Source organism: Nannobrachium achirus (genome assembly GCF_963921795.1).
Source record: "Nannobrachium achirus genome assembly, chromosome: 3".
In the NCBI taxonomy this organism is placed as follows: Eukaryota; Metazoa; Chordata; class Actinopteri; order Myctophiformes; family Myctophidae; genus Nannobrachium; species Nannobrachium achirus.
Genome location: NC_137812.1, coordinates 39,704,161 through 39,727,577, shown reverse-complemented (window position 1 = coordinate 39,727,577; position 23,417 = coordinate 39,704,161). Strand labels below are relative to the sequence as shown.

Below are 23,417 nucleotides of genomic sequence, written 5' to 3'. Positions count from 1 at the left end.
TGAGAGGGCGCTGTTGCCTGTTGAGCAGTCAGGACATGATTCTCAGTAGCTCATGCATAATATCAAAACTACATTTAAGATGAAACCTTTGTGTAAAACACTTTTGTGGAACTTGTGTGTGGGATTTACTCTTAAGTGAGTTACATTTTTTAAATGAAAATGCAGACAAGAATGAATCCCAAAACAGTTACAAGCCAGGGAGAAGGCCCAGAAGCCTTTTGACTTTAGGCAATGACTTTAGCAATGCTGTGGTGGTCAATACCTTCCAGCAGTCCACACACTCCAGGAGAGACTCTGGACTGGAGTGAGGAAGGTTTTGACCAAAACAGCATCGCTAAAGTCATCGCTAAGTCTTCAAAGTCCATGCTGCAGTCAATGTGTTCCCTAGGAGCCTCGGGCAATTTGTAACAGGATTGACAAAAATATTGCTGGTGTACTGTCTGACACGCTGAGAAGAGAGATAGAGACACTGAAAGTGTAAAATGACTCTGCTACGGGCGATTTGAGTGCCTGAACTCAAGGTCAAAATGTAAAGATAAAGAGCCTGGAAGAAACAACAAAGACCAAAATACAAAGACCTCGGATTCTTGGAAACCTTGGTGTCATCACTTTACGGCCAAGTGGAACAACATTCAGAGAAATGCCATCCAAGAATCACTGCGATGAAAGAGGAATGAACATGGGCAGAAAAACAGTGGCTTTTTTTGCAAAGTCGCTGAAGGAAGTACTACAGCTATGAGAAGAGTCCAGTGATAGACAGAGCCATCTGAAGAGGCCAAGTAGAAAATGAGCCACTGAGGGTGTCCACTGGCCTACTGGTCCACGCGCATACCACATAGGCATTGCCACATACAGTAGGCAATGATGCCTGACGGCGCCTCCGGTTCGATTCCCGATCCGGACGACCTTTGCCGCGTGTCACTCCTCATCTCTCCCCCCATTTCCTGTCAGTCCACTGTCCTATCAAATAATGGCCCCCAAAAAAAATCTTTAGAAAATGAGCCACTGTGTCATTTGATTCTGAAGCAGTGGTAACATCTTTATTAGCTAGTCCTGGAAGTCTGATGGTAGGCCCACACTGGCATTAGTTTCACGAATCATTCGAGTAAATTTACCCCCATTGATTCCCGGTTCGAAACGGGTCCCCATCCGGAACGAATGGGGGTAAATTTATTGTCATCACATTTTTGTCTTAGGATTGCGACAAAAAACTAAAAATATTATTGAACTCTACTCTCCATGGCATGAGTAATCAATAGAAAAAAAGTCATTTTGGGGGTGAACTACTCCTTTAAAATAGGTTAGTGTCAGAGACAGACAGACACAATCACAACAGGAAATTCTCTGTTGGTGACAGCCTCAGGCACGAATTATACATGCAGGATGTAGTGAGTAAATAGACGTGTGTATTATGTCTGTCTGTCGGCCTGAGTTGATCAGGGAGTGGCAGCACATACACACACCACTGCAAGTTTAAGGGCAGGAAAGCTGTAAAACTGTGAATGCCCTGGTTCAGTCGGCCTACTGTACCATAGAGCCACCCCTGTTCTGAAGGTAGATCATGGCCAAGCTATTGAGGACTGGAGATACTCCATAACGTGGCAACCAACCAGATTAATAAGCCTGTCTTACTCATTTAAATTTCTACACCAACGTGACGTGTACTTTCTAACCATTCATGTACCAATGCCTGTCCTTTGTTTTGTTTTGTCTGGGCCACCTGACGGTCGCTTCTCGCCCTTACGGCGTTTTACTTGTTTCCTTGTTTCCAAAGGTCTTTTCATGCCTCATGTGAACACAGTGGATATTGCCTTTGTGTATTAAATGAAATGAACTGGACTGGACTATAGTGATGGGGGTCTCTCATCCCACACAATAAACCCACTTAGTCCAAACACTAAGTGCTTAATAATTACCCCTCATCAGGATCCTTTGAGGTATAGGGGAGATAATGGGCACTTGCAACGTTTGAGGAGGGTGGGACGTGGGGTATTAGAGAACGAATGGCTGTGAATGATGCCCACTGTGCTTTCTGCCATATCAGATTCCCCATGAGAAAAGGAAGACTCTCCCACCCACCCCAAAAAAATGTCTCTCGGCCTGCCTCTGTTCCGGCACCTCAGTCAACTGCTTGGCTTGGTCACAACAAAAGAAAACAACTGAAAGAACGCAAGTTAAACATACCCGAGGGCACATTTGACTGTGTCTGCACGTGTGCGTGTTAATGTGTGTGCGCGCGCTATGGGCAGGCCGGCAGGTGAGCACTATGAATAATTAACAGGGCTGTTGAGCGAGGCGGGGTGCAGGTTGGGTGTTTTATTACAGAGTCTTCACTCAGCACGAGCACACAACATTAGAGAACCCTATCCAACAGGTACAGGCCAAGTTCCTGAGTCAGTGTGAGTGTGTGTGCGTGTGTGCGTGTGTGTGTGCGTGCACGGGCCACTTTAGATTATTCCACCATCTGATACCTGCCAAGCTTCTCAGCAGCTCAGTAACAATTCCACTCAGATAAGCTATACATCCCCTACCAAACGCAGCCTAGGTAACAGCCAGGTAGAACTACTGGCTGTCCTTTATATTATTCATGTCCAATATTCGAAGAAAAAACAACAAAATAAAACAACCCACAAGACCCTAAGATGCCGTTAGCTGGCCTTGAGACGGAGATGTAAAGTATTAAAAACTTCCAACAGCCAGCAAAGTATCTCATATTTCTGTTCTCACAAAACAAGGGATGCCATAAAAAATAAGAACAAATCAAATTAAATTGACATGTAGTACAGGTATATCTGTGGATTGATGGAAGCACCTTTCTGGCACTGGAGGCAGAGTGAGATGAAGCACTACTATAGGCTGTGAGGCAGCTGTATCTTGTTTCATCTCATTCTTTTAGTTTTTCCAGAGGGTGTTTCTCTCTCTCTCTCCACTGTTTCACCTCCTGAAACAGTGTTTTGGACCACTGCGCTGACCGGTGGGGTGCACAATGATGATGTCACTTTCATACTGGACTCAACGGATCAGATCTCCAGAACACCACCCTGCCTATACACCCAACAACAAAGCATATAACAATCTATGTACAGTGGATGTTTGCAATCCCATCCTATTGTACAACCTTTTGTGCAATTTTTTTGGACTTTTCAGTGTGACTATGCATCAGCTCATTTCTATCACAGTGGAATGGACATTAAATACATTTGCAATCAAGCATCAAATAAATACAGAAACAAAGAATATGTCTAGACGGCTAACACATTTCCCAATCAAATGTATGCAGTACAATATTCTCTTTGGTGAAACACAATACTTTCTACAGTATATCCATTGTTCAATGACCCAATTGTTATTGTATTGCGATTTATGTAGGCTAAATGATGATCAATTCCATCGAGACCTGTGAATGAGCTATCAAATCCAAGTTCGATACCTCAACAGATGACACATATATGGTAAAAGAAAAATCCAATGCAAATATGCAAACAAAATATGTAATGTTTATTTAGCATTAGTTTTGTTTGTTTACATTATTGTATTTACAACAACATGGACACACATGACGGGACAATTGAGGACATTTTTACTTTTTAAATAAAAGTATATGAAAAAAAGGCGCACTTCTGCAGTCGCAGCTATACCTGGTGTTATTTATGAGGGCAGAGAAGACAGAAAAGCGATAAAGAGACAGTCATGGAGAGAGAGAGCAAAGACAAGAGAATAGAGAAGCTTCAATATAGAAAGAGGACAGGGCCAATGCAAGAGTAAAAGTCAGCATTTTGTCCATTTTATACTGCATTTCCCCCCTTCTTTTCTGTAGTGTCTAAGTACCAAGAAAAGCACTTCTTAAAAAATCAATTACAATATTTAGAAGAAGGCCTTTCAGGTTGATGCTCAAACACACATACATTATGATGAAATATGTAAGACAGGAAAACAGCAATACATAAAGAAGATGAGGCTAAGCTACCATGAGAACTACACTAATGTTAATACTGAAATCATAAAAAAACAAAGTTCTTTATTCACAAAGTTTGTTTTACTTTTTCCTTTCTCGCCATCCCCTGGTCATAGCTTGTGTGTCGCCTGTAGCCCGTTACCATAAAGAGTTGGAGTTGTTGGTGATAATGACGATGAAGATGAAAATGCTGTTGAAGACGAAGATGATGATGATGATGATGATGAATGCTGATTAAGATTCAAGTATACAGTCTCAGTTCATGGCAGGGCTAGGTTCGGAAGACTCACAGTCAGCTCTCAGAGGAAAAGAAGGATCACAAAGATATTTTTGTTGATCTTTTCATCATGTTTCATAACAGAAGCTTCATAGTTTCCTTGTTGTTTCACCTCTACTCTGATTGGTTAAAACAAATTTGTATTTCTTTCTCATATGGAGTTTTAGTAACGGTGGACATCAGCAAATTGTGGCTGCCAATTTAAAGCGTAATCTCACTGAATAGACGGCACAGACATTATGACAAGGAACAATGGAAGAGAACATCCGCACAAAGAATGAGACAAACTTTTTGTTTTTCAGAATCAACTGTGGACATAATAGGATTAGGAACAAAGAATGAATGCACACTGGTTGTCTGCACTACTGTACTTTCCTCAGATCCTCATCTTAACATTCCCTCTATTGAGGATTCACAGGCAGGACCCTGATTTTGATTCTCATACCAGCACTGTATCATTGGCCATAATTCACATGGTGGGTGACAAACCCCAGTGTGACTATGGTCAATAGTGGAGTTGAGGAAAGGTGAGAAAACTACTAAAGGCGACTTCAGTCTTGCTGAATAACCTTTATCTAAACATAACATGCTGAAACTGCCATTACATGACTCATTGGAATGCTTTTAATAATTATTAGCGCACACTCATGATAATGAGAACATGGCGGGGCCAAAACGTTGTCGTTTTCGGACAACTCCCTGGCATTCCAGCCTAAATCTGCTCAATATCTAGCACACACAAGTCCACACACACATGCACACCAGTAATCAAGCTTTCAATATGTGTAAAATATTTCCTTTAAAAAGGTGATATGCAGAAACGGCACCATTCACATTCAAAATTAATACAACTATACACTGTAGGCCTGCTTAGTGTGTATAGTGTAAAGAAAACTTTTACGGTTGCTTCGTTGACAAATCTACCCGGGACTGAGAAACCAAAAGGGTTTCTGAATGACTGTCAAGTTCTGTAACCACCTACGACCGGTGTGCTCCTCATCCTCTACTGTCATTATGGACAACTATTCCTATCAAATACGAACAAGAACATAAATCATACTGGAGGGATGCATGCTGTCACGTAGTGCACCAGAGATGTGGCAATAAATCTTTCAATCAATACTTATATGAGGGATAAGTATATGAGGGAGGCACGATCCACATGGGGGAATTACCAAGGCAATTGGTAATAAATCAATAACATTAGGTCTCATCCCTGATGAAGTGGGCTCTGGTCAACCTTCTGCGGTTGTTAATGGGACGTCACATATCAACCCAATCACCCTTTTCACACTGCTAAACCCAACTGAGCTGGTCCCAAATTCACCTCTGCTGCTGAAAAGGGAAGTTCCTTGATCCACCATAGTGCAGGCAATGTTTGGCAATGTGAAATGGGAGAGGTTTTGACATAGACAATAATGTATTCATAATATATTTTTAAGAGTTGGGGCTTAATCTATCGGAGTGCTGAGGAGTTGGAAAGCACACAGAACTGTTCAACACTAATTAATTAGAGGTTGACCCATAACGATATCTCAGAGAACAGGAAGACTGATAAGCCCATATAAGTCAATAATTAGTTGGCGATATACAGCTGATAAGCCACATACAGTATGTACCGATATAATAGCCGTATTAACCGGAGTAAAATCAGCACTGTCTTTACAACACGCATTATCCTCTCAAACAGAATTTTTTGGGGAAACTTGATTGGAGTGGATCAAGTTCTAAACCACTCTTACCATTTAAAAGCTTTTAAAAACAGAAATAAAATAATTTAAAACAAATATTAGAATTACACTGGATCTTTATCAACAAATGAAGACGTGTCGGAAGCAGCAGATTATTGATTCTACAGGTAGCAATAGAAGTATGTTGTATCAGGAGTGAACAAAGGTCTTTACAACCGATTCTGATATGGTATTAAATGCAAGTATCGGCCCGATATACTGTATCAGTCAATTGGACATATATCGGTCTACCTCTATACGTTATATTTATGCATTTATTACGTATATTATGGTAGAATAACATAACACAGGGGTGTTATTTGTTTAAAAAAGGGAGTGTGTGCGTAATAATTAAATCACAATACCGATAAATGAAATAATAAATTAAGAATAAGCCATGCTAAATTGTCCATCATTAAAATACCTTTGTACAGTAATAAATAGAATTGTCCTCTATTTACAGTTTGCCAGGCACTTGGTTGAAGGAGTGCCATTACTTGTCATTAAAAACATTAGCTTCTAAATTAAATATTCTTTCATTATGTGCTTATTTTGTTCAAGGAAAACGGATTGGCATTCAGAGTTTCCCCTCCCTCCATTCCAGAGAGGAAGACAGGAGAGAGAGAGAGAGAGAGAGAGAGAGAGAGAGAGAGAGAGAGAGAGAGAGAGAGAGAAAAGCACTATGTTCTCTAACGCATTTTTCCTGCTTGCATTCTCTTTTTTTTCCTTTTTCTTCTTTTTTTTTTAACTATCAGACTGGTTTTGATGTCCTTGTTGTAACTGCTTCTGTTAGATGTTGTTGCATTTCATTAAAACTCCTCTCGGCACACATACACACTTGCAAACACACACACACACAGGTTTTGAGCACCCAATCCCCTAAAGCCTAATTTATGCTTTGTTGCCACGACAGCGCCCGCTGGTCACAAATAACTGCTTTCCAAGCAATAAACGCCACACCATAGTGCAACAACGCATTAATTAGGCTTTAATTCTGAACCCCCATGATGCATTGTGTTTCCTCCTCCTCCTCCAGCCTCTGGGTTTGCTGTTGTAGCAGTCGCCTGTAGACACAACCTAGGATCAGCCTTTTTCCTCCATCGTTGATGAGTTATATCCTTTATCAAAACACTAAACTGAACCTAGGTCAGAGTCTAAAAGGACAACGTCCGCCCTCCTTCTCCCTCCCAGCCGTTTCACACGCTTAATTCATCTTCTTCTCTTTTACCAAGGAGCCGTTGCGGTTGTGCTTCCCGTTGGCCAGGCTGTCGCTATGGCAATGTCCGTTGGCCATGTTATCGTCATCCCTGGCGACCTCGCCCGCTCTCCTCTGACTCCCCACCTTCGACCTGAACAACCGTCCTATCCGGTAGAGGGTAAAGACTAACAGAGCTAAGGCTGCGGCCACGGTGGCCACCACGTCCACCAGGAAGTACTGGTGGGTGGACACCTCGTAGACCGCCGAGCGCAAGTGGTTGGCACCTTGGTGACGGAGGATGTAGCTGATCCAGTAGACGGCTCTGGTCACGGGGTGTCCCGGCTGGTCCTTGTGAATGGTGGACAGGACGCGTGCTCGCTGGCGATACCTATAGGAACACAAATAAGATGTAAGGGTCAATGTGTGCCATACATTGGGACTACGTATGACAATTTGTGTGTGTGGGTGTGTGTGTGTGAGTGTGTGAGTTTTACAACATTATAAAAATTCATTGTAATTTCCAGCATTTATGTGTTTGATGCAAACAACAGTTAGGGAGCACTTTAACCCTGGTTTGAAACTCCAGCATGTGTTGCCACAAGTAGTCACTAGATGGCACTGATATCCAAAACAGACCAAACTCGGAACAATTGCAAGTGGAACAGTATATAACATTGTGGCTGAATCTCACAGAAAGTGTGAAGTGTGACTCTCTCCAATTCTGTGTATGTGCACGTGTGTGTGTGTGTGTGTGTGTGTGCGTGCGTGCGTGCGTGCGTGCGTGCGTGCGTGCGTGCGTGCGTGCGTGCGTGCGTGTGTGTTGCTGTAAATGAAGGCCAGGTTTTTGCCCAGGCCTGGAACTCCAACCTGCTCTCTTGGATGACGCTGGTCAAGGCGGTGTAGAGCTCTTCCTCGGTCATGGTCTTCCAGTGCAGCATGATGCCCATGCCCTTAGCAGCCACGCGGGTCATTGTGTCATAATGGTCTCCGAAGAGGGGCACCCCCACCACTGGTACCCCGTGGTACATGGCCTCGTAGATGCTGTTCAGGCCACCGTGGCTTAGGAAGGCCCGGGTGTTGGCGTGGCCTGTATGGTAGGAATAGCAGGGCAACAGATCAGAAATGTTTTGCCAACCCCACCATCCCTCACACCTCCTCCCTCCCTCTCCTGTCCTTTTCTTGCACTTTACTGTTACTGTTACTTCCTACACCTACACTGCTGTATATCGTCGTTGTCGGGTTGAAACCTTGTATGTCCAAAGCCGTTTGTTTTGTATTTATCATTTTAAAATTGATTTAAACTAGTGAAAACAGCCGACGCCTCGCGGTGCGAGTGTGCTTGTAGATGTGCTTGTAGTGTGCTTGTAGATCAGCTGTTTTCACTACCTTTGTGCGACGGCCTTGTGTGATGAAAAAGGGCTTTACTTTGCGAAAAAACGTACAAATTTGAAACTTGGAGATACGAGGTTTCTGCCCGACAGTGACGATATACATTTAGAAGATACAGTGAAGTTGTTTTCATGAAATAATGTGGCAGCTACAGAAGAAAATGCTGCTAGTCTATATAATATACCTACACTGATGTTCCCTTTTTTTCACTCTCTTTTTCTTATTCAATTTGTATAGTTTTATTATCTATAAAAAAAAGTGTTATATATAGTTTTATTAGTAGTAGTAGTAGCATTACCTATGCTGTTGCATTGTCCAAACAAAAATAAGTTTTTCTCATATGTAAGGAACCTGCACACAAGATAACAATAACAATAAAGCACAACCCTAAACCTTGAATGTACGTGTTTTTACTATTGTGTTGACTATTTAAATGTCTGTATGGAACGCCGGGTTAAAGGTTTGATAAAACGTGAAGCATATTTCTTCAAGGCTACAGAATAATATGCCGACTATGAACCAGCTGAACCCTGTGTATATTTCCTAACCCATTAGTCATGAACAAACCTCACGTGCACCGCTGAAAAGCCACACTTTTGAAACATGTCTTTACACCTGCTGGGCAAACAACATCTATGTGTGTATAATTTACACAACTTTACGCAACCTATAAAGTGCAAGATCAGAGTAAATGGCGTGGCCCTTAGCGAACAAACAACATATAAAACAATTTAGTGCTACAAAGTAGCCAGGAATAACATACTTAGAAACAAGATGTAACCAACGTTACAAGAAGTAAGCAAAATTTAACAAATCAAAAATAGGCGACATGAAGTGGATGGAAGGAATGAAATGAGGTGTGGTAGGGGTGGGGAAGAGTCTGCAGAGGTGAGTTTTCAGACGGGGAGTGAGTCTGCAGTCAGGGGGGGGGGTCACTCCTCAGCTTAGGAGCAGTATGTGTCTCAGTGTGTGTAGACTGTCTGTGAATCATTGACTCCTTCAATAAGTGATGTATTACATGTTCTTGGTCACAGAAAATTCCCTTCATCTACACAAAATGCCCAATGCATTTACTACTGCTGTTGTGAGAGTCAAATAGAACAGAAGAAAAATATGTCAAGTTCATCAGCTCAACCAACGGCGGGTTGCTGGTGTTGTTGCTATTGCCGGTGTTAGCGTAACACAAGGACGCAGTGCACCGGGTCAATAACACTTTTGGCTACATTACATTTCAGTAACCAGTAAGACAGTATAACAGTTTGCAAGACAGCTATTGGGTCTTTTTTCTGGACTTACCCAACAGGTCGTTCTGAGGCATCCATTCAACAAGCTTGGTGTTATTGCCCAGGTTACTTGGCCGAACTCCAGAGAACCTACAATACAGAGATAGAGAGAGAGAGAGAGAGAGAGAAAGAGAGAGAAATACATCGTTATTTCTGAATCAATCAAAGCTTATTTACATTATATACAGTAGCAGACATCTGATGCAGCTCCAAGCATTGAACATAACAAGATGGGGTCTAATAATAATGGTGTGGCTTCATGTGGATCAGTAGCCAACCAGTGCAGCCATTTTAATACAGGCGTATTATGTTCTCTCCTTCTTGTCCTGGCCGACACACATCTGAACTTTGTGTAAGTTGTAGTTGATGTATTACTTTCTTGGTAGGCATGAAAGGAGAGCGTTATAGTATTCTAGCCTACGAGCAATAAAAGCATGCACTAGACTATTGGTTCTCAAAGTGGGGTTCGGGGACCCCCAGGGGTCCTTGAGGGAGTTCCAGGGGGTCCCCAGCTAAATGATAGTTTGGAACCAAATGGACCCTTATGGGTCTGTAACTCAGAGAGTGTACAAATAGCTCAGAGTTAAATTGATTTTACAATATAAATTGGGTTCCCAAAGATAGAAATGCCATTAAATCTCAAACTGGAGGTCCTTGGTGGTTGAGAGAATCACTGGTAGAGATCTTCTCTTCTGGGGGTCCCTGACATATCTTTTCAAATGGGGGTCCGCAGGCTAATAAGTGTCAATAGGTGTCCTTGACATGAAAAGGTTTGAGAATCAAAGCACTCTCTATTGGCCTGAGAATTTGAATTATAAGTGATAAAAGGAAGATATGGTCACATTCATAAGAATTAAATAAGAATCTATGATGACATCTAGGGTTTTAGCCTGGTGTCAGTGACTTCAATTTAAAAGTTTCTCGCTCTGTGTTCCTCTGCTCCAGTGATGGATCCTTCTTATCTGTGTTTTGTCCTGGTTCATCTGAAGGAAGCTTTGAGCCATCCACAAATAATGTCTAGAATACACTTATAGAGGTCATCAGGAGACACAGCAATACAGAGTCAATGTGAAAATGTGTGTAAATGTGAAAACTGACGCTATGTCTCATGGACAAGACATCAATTTTCAGGTCCATAGCGAGTATCACCCACGATCATCATCATCATCACCATAAATACAGGGGGTCCTCCAAATCTTTGTGTCATAGAGGCTTTTTTTTTCTCCTTCTATATTAAACACTTGAACCCTAGCGTCCATATTCTGAGAACTTTAGCCACAAATAGCAGATCTACAAGCTCACAACACCTCGCGCTGCGAGGCTTCAGCAAAGAGGTTTTGTGTAGAGGGGAAAAAGAGCAGAGTAAGTACAGAGTGATAGGTCAAGTTTATTAAGTATTGACGGTTCAAGTGGTTAAATATCTGGAAACACAAATTTACATGAACCCAAAATACACAGATGATTGTGCCGTCAAACGTTGAAACTATATTGTATCTATGGGTCGCCTATAAAACGTTGAAGACTCCTGTCATCAATGGTAATTGGTGCATTCATATAGTGCATCATCATCATCATCATACCACCTTGTAGGGTTTTCAGTTCCACTAGATTACATATTACACTATAAAGCAGTTATTTTAGCACCAGCAGTACGTGGATGTAGAAGTAGCCTTGAGAACAAGCCGTTCCCGAGGCATGAGGCCAAAAGGTCACATCTCCTATTTCCTTAGTGTGAGGCAGCTTGATGTACAAGTACACCCCCTGGACATGGATGATGACAGCATGTCATTAGGTACTTAACCCCAATACATCCCTTGATGCTGAATGCCAAGCAGGGAGGCATTGGGTACAATTATTATAGTCTTTGGTATGACATCGACTACTCGACAAGGTATTGACCTCCCAGTCTCGGGGCCGACACGCTAACCACAAGGCCGCTGAGCTGCTAGTCCCTATAATAGGATGCTGTTTTCATTGCTTTCAGTGACTCACTGACCATCCATCAGAAAGGAAAGGAGAGATGCTGTGGTAAAACTAACCGTTGTTAACACAGTGTTCAACATGAAAGTATCAAGCCGATCACTGGTCTGCTGCCTAAACAAGAAGTAGAATGTGCCATTTTATCATTGTGTGTTTGCGATCTGGTAGGAAAATCAAAGATTTCTCCAGGAATAAAACAGACTACACACAAGAACATAAATCTCATAGCCTAAATAGTGTCAGTACATATACCGGTATACTGTATTGATGCCAACAAGGCAAATCCAAAGTTGTTTTCAAATCCATGTCTATACTCTCAAGAGTTACATTTAAACAATGGATTTTGTTTAATAGGTATGATGTTTTACATGTGCATACAATACTACATAGGTTGCTTGAGAGTAACAGGTGTTTCCTAATGCAACCAGATCAAGGGCTAGGAGTACTACTACAGCACAGGGAGGCACTTCAGCCTTACAGGAAATATAATCAAGGGGTAGATGAACACAGACATGAACGAATCAACAACTTTTAATCTATTTCTGCAAAAAAAAAAGACAATCTACAAGTTCACAACGTATAACATCGTGACATGTTGTGAGCTTTTAGATCTGCAATTGTTACCTTGGCCCAAAAGAGGGACTCCAGATTGAAAGTGATTGTAATAAAGCAGGTCAAAAAGTGTAACCTGCAGTCAAGCTAGACTGCAGGTGAGGTGCCAACTTGTGCCTTGTGAACTCGTGGCCATATATGGCCTAATTATGCGCCAGCAGAGCGCGCAAGTACAGCGATCGGGGGTGTTCGGTGCTCTGTATGTATGTGGATGGGCAAGTTGGCACTCTGTCGAGGTGCCAATTGGCACTCTGTCGAGGTGCCAACTTGCACCTTGTTACTTATATCAGGTCGCACTTGTTGGTGGTGAGGTCACCAAGTTGGTGATGTTTTCCCATTGGAAACACGTTTTTTCATGAGTTTGGTGTAAACACAGACAGACACCGCCACATACAGAAACACCAAACTTGCGCCCTCTGCTGGCACAGGTAACTATATATCCTCCAAGTTAAACTTACAGAAAGAAATAACACCAGTTTGAAGCGAGCGGTGCTGCTGATAATGATGATGATAGAGCGCCACCATCAGGACGATTTTAGCAAAACACATTTTTGGACACTGCTCCTACAGATTTTGCCCTAAAATAACGCAAAGCGGTACACAGTATCTCTAAAGTCATGTCATCAACAAGGATCTGTCACATTTCCCATATTCCCTCCTGATTGGCTACCATTGCCTTCTAAAGTTTGTGTATGCGACCTGACGGTCGCTTATCTCCCGATGTAGGGAGTCTTACTGGTGATGATAGACCCACATGACGTCTCATCATTATATTCAGAAAAGGGACATACGGTTAGGTAATAAGTATTGATGGCCTGTCCATTTTGCATGGACATACACATACGGTTAGGTCATAAGTATTTGATGGCACCATTCAAAAAGACAAAAGGAGCATAAGCTTCAACCATATAAAGACAGCCGTACTTCCGGTCATTTGGAGCTCAACCCAAGCCTTTGTCTACTGAGACTCAAAGCTTTTTCCAGTGCAGGCGGAACACAATACATCTGTATGCATAGATTACTTCCCCCATCCCTCTGTCCGTTTCTCCTCCTTTTAACCAAAAATCTCTTATCTCCCTTTCTCTTCAACAAAGCAACAATTCACTGTGTCCAATCAAAGCCAACATTGACTCACTGATAATCAATGACACAATTCTTTTCGCTTTAGTCTCTCTTTGGCCGTGCTCCAGACCCCAGAATGAACACGCGGGCACTTTTAGGGGCATCCGGGTGTCCGTGATTGGGTGAGGGCTGCAGCCAGGACTATGGTTGCATGGTTTAAATTCTCACCTTATGTTCTCACTACACTCTCTCTCTGCCTGCATATTCTACTCAATTGATCTGCCACATTTGCTGAAGGATCCAGATTGAGCATTCTGCAGACAGCCATGGTGTAATTTAAGAACCAAGCAAAAGGAATGCTTTTGTTCACATTTGTTTACCTTGTCTTCTTCCTTCACTCAAGGGTCACATACATTGCCTTATGTTGCCAAAGATATGTAGCCAGATTAGGTGTAACCACTGCGTTCAGTGCAAGGGATAACAATATAACAAGAAATGACTGTATTTCTTCTTTTTAGACTGATGATGATAGGCTTCTAAATGGTAAATCACACACACACACACACACACACACACACACACACACACACACACACACACACACACACACACACACACACACACACACACACACACACACACACACACACACACACACACACACACACACACACACACACACACACACACACACACACACACAGCTATGTCCCCAATATGACCATAGATATGTTCCAAAACTGACTGTGAAAAACATACCCTTCATCGCAGCTCGTCAAACATGACAATCTAGGGAACCCTTTGTCCATTTTCACTTTGAAAATACATATATTCAAATAGTTGACAAATGTTCAGGATTTTTCAAAAATAGCAGATCAATAGCGCAGCACAAAGTGACGCTCTATGAGCTTCAGATCTGCTCATTTTGAATAGCCAAAAATTACAAGGATGCTTTCTCGATTTTAATGGGCTAAATAAATGTCTAACGTCACACACACAACTATCAGAAAGTCGTAGTAGAAAGTAGTTAGTCTAATGTTCTTCATGTTTGGGCATGAAGAACATTAGACTAACTACAGACTTCCGTTAAGGCATTTCTGACTAAACGTGAACATACATGGCTGGAATTGAGACAAGTGCAAAAAAACACCTCAACTTTGTATATACTTTATACACACACGCACACAGACACAGACACACTTTGAGTGCCAAGAGGGATGGCTCAAAATACACCTTTCCAGTGATTACATCATCGCAAATGGTTTAGTCTGTATATTTACACACCAAACAACTATACACTAGCAAAGCAAACCTCCACAGCAAAGACCGTGCACATGACACAGATTGTTTGTATTATCTGATATATACGGTAAGACATATCTAACTCCATTTTCATTTTACATGTCTTATTAATGATGTGTATGTTTACAACAAAACAATAAAACAAGGGTTAAAGAGAAGTATCTAACTCCAGAAAGAGGAATCCATCAATATTATTGTCCCCCATTATGGTTTCAAACGAGAAATGAACCACAGCCAGGTTAACCATACAAGATAAGAGTCAATGAATAACAGATCAATGGAAACGGTGCGAGGGATTCCCAAAAGGGATGGAGAAAGACATTTAAGACTATGTTTATTTCCGTGGTCAAGTTGTAGTGAATGCTTAATCTCATAGTCAATTATTATTATTTATTGTGACCGTAGGTCGCAGTTAACTATGAAAATCGGCACATCTTGTCCGTAGAGTTGTAGAGTCGTAACGCCTCAATGTCAGTGGTTACAATATGGCAACATGAAAAATCATAGACATGTACCAATTAAAACGGTTTTATTTCACTAATAGCACTGGGTTTGATATGAACTGATTCACTGTGGAAAGAAATAACGCACCTGGGTTTGATATAAACTGATTCAAGGTGTGGATTATAGTCTCATATACCACAGCAATTAAAGGGAAACCAGCCAATCAGAATCAAGGAATGGAACTAGCCATTTTAGAATGTCACATTGACACAACGGCTCAATATCTACAGTTTATAGGTTGTTGACATCACAGTGTGACATCACATTCCGTCCTTATCCCTTGTATGCCTATATATGGAGATCCCTGATGTACAGTTGTACGGAACAACATCTTTCAGTAGAACCGCAGATCCAGCCAATATGCCCATAAAAGGGGACAAGAACTGAGAGTCAGATACTGACACATATACTTGCCTATATTCTTAGCTGCTTCCCCTGCCGTTACTGTACTTGCACAATGTACAGTTGTATGAAACATTTTTCTTTGCAGCACTGCCAACCCAACCAATATGCCCATATCTCCATATATATGGGTATCAGGGATCTCCATATATGGGTAATTGATAACATAACATGCATGGGTGGCCGACCATTGGACGTAACAAACATGACCATATGAGGAGACTATACTGGCTCAAACAGTATAGTCTCCTTATATGGGCAAGTAGCCGAATTACAAATCTTCTCCATTGACTTAATTAGGAAAATGCAAAAATTAGACTCACACAGTATGTCCATATAAGGGGTACTCCAAGATATGGGTTTAAAATTGATGATCTCCATATATGGGCATAAAATGGACAAGGACTGACACAGAGATCTCTATATATGGACATTAATATATTAGTGAATTCACTTTCCCCATTGACCTGATTGGGGAAAATTCAAATGGTAAGACGGAATTCATTTGCAATTAATATTGATGATGTCAGGGATCTCCATATATGGGCATAAAAGGGACAAGGACGGAATTAATACGCAAGTGTGACTCATGTCACGGCAACCACACTTGTCTAACCAGACTATTGACTATTGTTCTTGTAATTTTTCTCATCATCTGATGTAACCCTTCAAGGTATCGTGATATCATCCATTTCCCCCTATCTGATTGGCTCCCCATTAGTCAGCAGGAACCACACTTGCAATTTCCAATTGCATCTTTCTAGTTCATTCATATTATGTTATAGTAAAATTGGCTTATGGGTGGTGGACATTGGACATCACAAACATAACACATTGGATGTCACAAACATAACATGCATGGGTGGACACATAATCGTCCTTCTCTGTAGGAAGCTCATACGATTCCTACAGGGGGTTCCACGGTGGCAGCTCTGCGGGACTCTCTGTGCCGGTGGCAGACCACATGCTCCAGCTGCCCGGCGTCAGAAACATCGTAGCTGGTCTTGTACTTGGCTAAGATTTTCATCAGCGGACGCAGCTTCAACCACCACTGCTCCTTGGGGATCCTGTGGACAAAATCAGTCTCCGGTTTGAGCTGTAGGACAGGCTGGAAGACCAGGGCTCTACGACGCATTCCCAGTAAGCAGCACGAGTCATCCGAGTTAGCGAACACTCGGCCGTGTCTGTATGTCTCCTGCAGCTTCTTAGAGATCCACTGCATCGCCTTCGCTGAGATCTTGGTCCCGAAGTTACGGTCGAACGGAGAAGGCGCTCCGCCCTGCTGCATGTGTCCAAGCACGTTCTTCCTGCAGTCAAACACTCCTTTGCCTTGCTCTGTGTACAGCTGGTAGATGAAGTCTGTCGTGTAGTTCTCGTTACTGTTGTGATTGCTGAGGACCAGTCCTCTCTGGATTCTGGTCTTCATCTTCTCTGTCAAGTGCTCAACATTGGCCTGCAGGTCTCTGATGTCAAAAGGCTCTTCAAAGATGTACGCAGCATCTGCCCCAGCAGCCAAGCCCCCTACACTGGCCAGGTACCCACAGTAGTTCCCCATGGTCTCAATCATGAACACACGACGCTTGGTACCGCTGGCTGACTGCTTGATGCGGTCACAGGTACTCGTGATGGCGTTCAGTGCCGTGTCAGCGCCAATGCTGAAGTCTGACCCAGGCACATTGTTGGACACTGTGGCAGGGACCATGACCATGGGCACGCACAGCTCCACGTATTTCCTGCGCAAATCCAGCAATTCCAGCAGTGAGAGGAAGGCCTCAAATCCACCAATAATTAGCAGCGCATTTATGTTATGTGCTCGGATTTGCTCAGCAATTTTGTCAGCATGCTTTGCAGGGAGTGTCCTTTTGGTTCCCAGCAGAGATCCTCCTTGGCCTGTCCATCCTCCTACATCAGACCATTTGATCTCCTTGATCTGTCCCTTATAGAATCCCTCGAAGCCATCACTGACAGCCAGCATCCTGTGGCCCTCGGAGATGCCCACTCTGACAGCAGAGCGCACCGCAGCATTCATGCCCGCTGCGGGTGCGCCCACGTTCAGCACGGCCACGTTGAAGCCAGAACTGACAATCACTGATGAGGGTTTATTGTGGGCCAGCAGCTCGTATGTCTTCAGGTTATTCTCAAAGCTCCTTCCACGGAGCTTGACAGCCTCCTCAAACTTCTTCTCGTCCATGGCCTTCTGCACCTCTTGAGTCATCTGAACACACTCCATGAGCGGCAGACGCACAGCCTGGTTTCCAGACAGAGACACCACACATGCTGGAGTGTTGGCTGATGTCTCCAGGAGCGCAATCACAGCCTCCACACCCATACGACTGGCCAGGATGCGGTCGAAAGCAGATGGAGTCCCTCCTCTCTGGACATGGCCAAGGATTGTCACCCGAGTGTCGAAGCCCAAGCATTTGACTACAAGATTCTTAACATATTCACTGGTAATGGGCTTGTTGTAACGATCAATCGCGCCTTCGGCTACAATTATGATATTGAGCCTTTTCATCACGGCGCGATTCGCAGACAGTTTCTGACACATGTTGTCCTCCCAGCCGTCCTCTGGGGGCATTTCAGGAATCAGCAACCAGTCTGCCCCACACGCCAGGGCACTCACCAAGGCCAGGTAGCCACAGTGTCTGCCCATGACCTCCAAGACAAATGTCCTCTGGTGACTCTGCGCGGTGGTCATGATGGCGTCCACCACCTCGATGATTCTGTGCAGTGCCGAGTCTGTGCCAATTGTCATGTCAGTTCCGTAGAAGTCATTATCGATGGAGCCCACCATGCCCACGATGTGCAGGGCATCGTACCTCCGAACTGCCGCTGCATCGATCAAACCTTGACCCAGCAGCTCGGCCAGCAAGCAGCTCCACTCCTTTCTGAAGAGATTGGCTCCGGTCAAACTGCCGTCTCCACCGATCACACACAGGTTGGTGATGCCACGCTGCACCAGGTTGTGGGCGGCCTTCAGGCGGCCCTCGCGGGAACGGAACTCTTTGCAGCGGGCGCTCCCGATCTGCGTGCCGCCCACATGTAGCATGCTGGAGACACTTTCCCACGTGGCCTCCTCTATATTGTCTCCACCATCCACCATACCCTGATATCCCTCACGAATGAAGTAAACCTTGGCCCCCACATATATTCCCATTCGAACAACAGCACGCACGGCAGCATTCATCCCTTGAGCATCTCCTCCACTCGTCAGCACGGCGATGGCTTTCCCCGCTCCGGACAGGTTCTCAAAGAAGATCTTCTTGCTGTCTGGTGGCAGCGCCATTTTCACAGCTTCTATGTAATTGATATATTTGGATATAGGACTGAGTAGAGTAAACACTGCTTGCCTCTTAACTCAAGGAGTGGCGGCCACCCTTTATATAGTGCTTGGCTGGATGCTCGTGACATCACACTGATGTCACGATGAGTCAGCTATATCCATATATGGATTTTACCTTAGCATGATGTCAGCATTAGATGTCTCTGCTGGCTCAATATATGGAGCTCTAGATCAACCACGCCCAAATATGGGGTTTGTGATGTCAGACTTCGATAGGTTAGTTAGATATGTCGGATGGCTCCATATATGGAGTACTAATATTACTATACAATTATAGTTGTATATTATATAGGTGAGTGAAAGCCGTTGTTACAGTCCCCTTCGATCGAAATATGACAGCAGCTCGCTCCGAGGAAGGGCTGTAATCTGCCGCCCCTTGCTCTTCCCTTCCCCCAGCCTGCGCCTGCTGGTGTGTCACTCTTCCGCATCTACTAACTCATGATGTCACACTCCGACATCGTTTTGTGATATCACAAGCTCACGGAGGTTAATTCTGGTGCGCAGCCACAGAATGATGTGCAGAGTGGAAAGTTAGCTAAAAAGAATACTGATGAATCCGCAAATCTCCATATATGGAGCACCCTGATGTCATCAATATGATGTCTTAGTACTGGCCTGGACTCCATATTTAGGCATGCCTCACTCCATATATGGGCATAAGATGGACACAGATATTACCATGGGATATACTAAATATCTTCCCCTAAAATAGTAATTTACCAGTAAGACGGCCTAGGGGCGAGAAGCCATGGGATCAACTTTGACCAAAAAAAATCGACAGACCTGGTTGGTTGTTTATGTTGGACAAAATGTAGCCATATTATTTTCCCAAATATGGAGATAACTGACATCTGACATCATAGATGTTTGATGTCATAGACCACATGAGACTGACACAATATGTCCATATATGGGCATTCCCAGATATGGGCTATGTCCATATATGGGCATTCCCAGATATGGGCTTAATATTGATGACATCAGGGATCTCCATTATATGGGCATAAAAGGGATTGTATTAGTGTGGTTGCCCTAACAGGGCATCAACTGGGAATGCCCATATATGGACTTAACATTGACGTTTTCGGGCCGGGTTGGGCTTAAAAGGTATGCTAATTAGTAAGGCCTTCTGCTGAGCTGGTCAAGTCATCATTGTGATGTCAGTGCAAATTAATTCTGTCTTGGCCAGCGTGACATGAGTGAATGCATGCATGCACGCATGCACGCATGCACGCACAGGAACTGCAGGTTTTTATAGTAAATGGGACCTACGGTCGCAACAAGCTCATAAGATCGGCTATTTTGGGAAAACGTTCCCTCCAAAAATCTAAACTGAAACCCACATTTCAGTATGTTATAACACCAGAACCTTTACACCAGAACACATTGACTCATGCAAAGTTGCAAACTTAAAATTTATGATATAGAAAAACAGACACACGCACAGATAAGACAGATAATGCAGAACCAAGTGGAGCTCGGTTCTGCATTATGTCTCAGTTCCTCTATCAGACATTATTGTATGCATCTGAGGAGTAAAGCAATGACCCACAAACACCTGCAGTCGGAACATTAGCTTATAGTGAAAACCAACAAATACAAGGGTGCGTGGGTGTCTGGGTGAGTAGGTAAAGTAAAAGTTTATATTTATTTCAATAATTAGCTGACTGGGAGGTGCTAGTCTTACAGCTATTTGTTCTGGGCTCCACATAAAAACAGTGTGACAGACTGTCTGTCCCTAATTACAGCAATAGAATGAATAAAAACAATGTACAGGAACAGAACAACTACCCTAAATGTCTATAAAAAATAAAATAAATACAAAATCTACAATCTCACAACGAATTTCGTCATTTTAGGGGCAAGGACACAAAGGCCAAATGCCAGGGCAGGAAGGCCATCAAATAAAAAAAGATTTTAGTCCATTGAAAGAATTTGTTGAATTTAAGGGTTAGGGATGATAACCTAATCTGCAGTGAAATAGATAAATGATGATATTTACAATCTGATCCATGCTTAGCCCTGCACCAATCAAAGTCACTGGATTGGTTTAAAGATGGGGACCAGGGGGGGTTGAGATTTCAGATCTTCTCAACAAAAGACACTGGTGTCTAAATGACAAGAAAGAGACACTGGTGTCTACTGTCTACATATTGACAATAAAGAGACACCGGTGTCTACTGTCTACATATTGACAAGAAAGAGACAGAGGAGAAAGTGGGACAGTCAGCTGGGGCATTAAGGCCACTGTGGCCTCAGGGAATGCCATTGGTTTGAGGGGCACAAGGCCAAACTGAGGGGCAACGACGGCCATGGCCTTCATGGCCTCCATGAAATTCCTGCCCTGGTTGCAACTTGCAAGTGTAGAGCTGACAATTTTGACAAATGAATAAACACTTTTCAAAACTTTTGCCTATGATGACATGAGGGATGTCAGAGTTAAAGTTGGAGCAACCTTACCTCACTAATGCTCATTATAAGATGGCACAGTTTCTGTCAACTCACTCTGCATCTCATTGTGGGCAGTTCAGAAAGCTGCCTACCAATGACATCACTGATGGGGATTCCAAGCTAACTGAAACTACAGCTTTCTCTTCCTGTAAAGTTAGTATGCTGAAATACAATTCACAATTTAGGCGCTCTTATTCAGAGCGACTTAAAATAAGCAAGGTAAACATACTGTACATCAAATGCAGAAAGACAGTGTAGTGCCTGGGAACACACAACACCTTCATGAGTTTCTAGTCAGGAACAGGACATGTTTATGCACCTAAGTTCAGGGAGACTTACTGAACAAACATTCTATGTCAGTGAGTACTATCAGAACTATCAAACCTATTTAACATTTATTTGAACACAAAAATATCACTTACCCTACCTTGAATACTTATACCGGTATATTATATATTATAACTAATACTCAATATTACATTTTGAGTAGTAGTTAGTTGGTGTAGTATTTTGCAAGATTTCGTACACACAGACAGACACACTGAAACCACAAAAGAAAACATGACATCCGCCCCAGTTTCCGGCATGGCAGAGATATAACTACTAAACAAGAAGGACAGGCATATAAGCCTTTAAGCAAGTGATTTGACAATAAAACAGACTAATTACCAAATGCTTAAGATTCAAGCTGGAGATCACTCTGTCCACAGATGACGAGGAGAACGATGTGAGGTCAGAGGGTGCCCATGCATGCCAAATGTGAAGCTCAGTGGACAATAAACGCTAATCTCTTTAAAGTTCATGTGGGGTGTGCATGAAAACTTTGACCACTGAGAGCCAGATTGCAGAACCAAGTGCACAGCCACTGTGTTAGGATGGATTGGGGGTCAGTGAGTTGAAGCACAACCGTGTGAGAAATCCTGTGTTCTTCTGAATAAATAAATCGTAAAACGTTTAACTTAGATTCCTGAATTGTTACTATCAAAACCTCCAACGGCTGTCAGTCTGTCCGTCACACGTCACATCACACTTTTGCCCTACTCATATCTCCGCCACCGTTGCCCCCATCCATGCCAAACTTTGCACACACACTCCTTGGCTGCCAAACCACAACCTCATTTCTCACATGGCCCTCTTCCAGCGCCACCATGAGGCAGACTCTTGCAAAACACATTTTTGGACAATGCGCTTACAGATTTTGCCCTAAAATCACACAAAGCGGTACACAGTATCTGTACACAGCGGTACACAGTATAAGTCATGTCATCAACATGGATCTGTCCCATTTCCCATATTCCCTCCTGATTGGCTACCATTGCCTTCTAAAGTTTGTGTATGCGACCTGACAGTCGCTTATCTGCCAATTAGGGAGTCTTACTGAAATGTATGTATTCAGAACACAGAATTTCTCACGAAAATTCTCACAATGTGAATCTTCTGAACGGTGGGAGAATTTTCAGTTCTCATTTTCGGTTCTACCTCGACTTACAGGAGTGATATCTGTACAAAAGAATCATTATGAAAATATGCACATTTGCAAACAGGAAGCAAAACCCTGTGACCAATAATGTGCGATACTTCAGCAACTAATGAGCCATGAATGCAGTTTTTACTACGGTGAAAGAAATGCAAATGTCATCTTTCCATGCCATACCTGAAGGCAGCATTCAAGAGAATTGCCTCGTCCAAACTCTCTTGAACTTGAATGCAGCATCTTATGTTGAAAGAGAATTGCCCTCACTGTGTATAAATGCTGTGCGCCACATCTTCAGTATTGACTTGATAATGCTTAGTTGAGTGTGGTATAACACACTGCTATTTTCGATATTTCTACCAAAAGGCCCTTTTAGAATTAGAAATGTCAGCCCCTGCCTCTCTAACATTCTCCGCACGTTCCTCTCTGACATGTACTGTACACTGGATAAACTG

At 43.0% G+C, this 23,417-nt stretch overlaps 2 protein-coding genes across 2 annotated transcripts in view; both read right to left on the bottom strand.

Moving 5' to 3' along the window:
* Positions 1-3,521: 3,521 nt before the first annotated feature.
* The window catches only part of ugt8 (UDP glycosyltransferase 8), a 33,238-nt gene continuing 13,342 nt past the window's right edge, over positions 3,522-23,417 (bottom strand). Inside the window, exons 4-6 of the mRNA XM_080721501.1 lie at positions 9,846-9,922; positions 8,028-8,247; positions 3,522-7,548 (exon numbers count right to left, since the gene is read on the bottom strand). Coding sequence (XP_080577627.1) covers positions 7,167-7,548; positions 8,028-8,247; positions 9,846-9,922 — 679 coding nt within the window. The 3' untranslated portion in view covers positions 3,522-7,166. The remainder of the gene's footprint in view (positions 7,549-8,027; positions 8,248-9,845; positions 9,923-23,417) is intronic.
* LOC308281546 (ATP-dependent 6-phosphofructokinase, platelet type-like) lies at positions 16,590-18,980 on the bottom strand (the record flags this gene model as incomplete). Its single annotated transcript, XM_080721779.1, has 1 exon — positions 16,590-18,980. One exon carries the CDS (start codon positions 18,978-18,980, stop codon positions 16,590-16,592), a length of 2,391 nt encoding a protein of 796 aa, XP_080577905.1.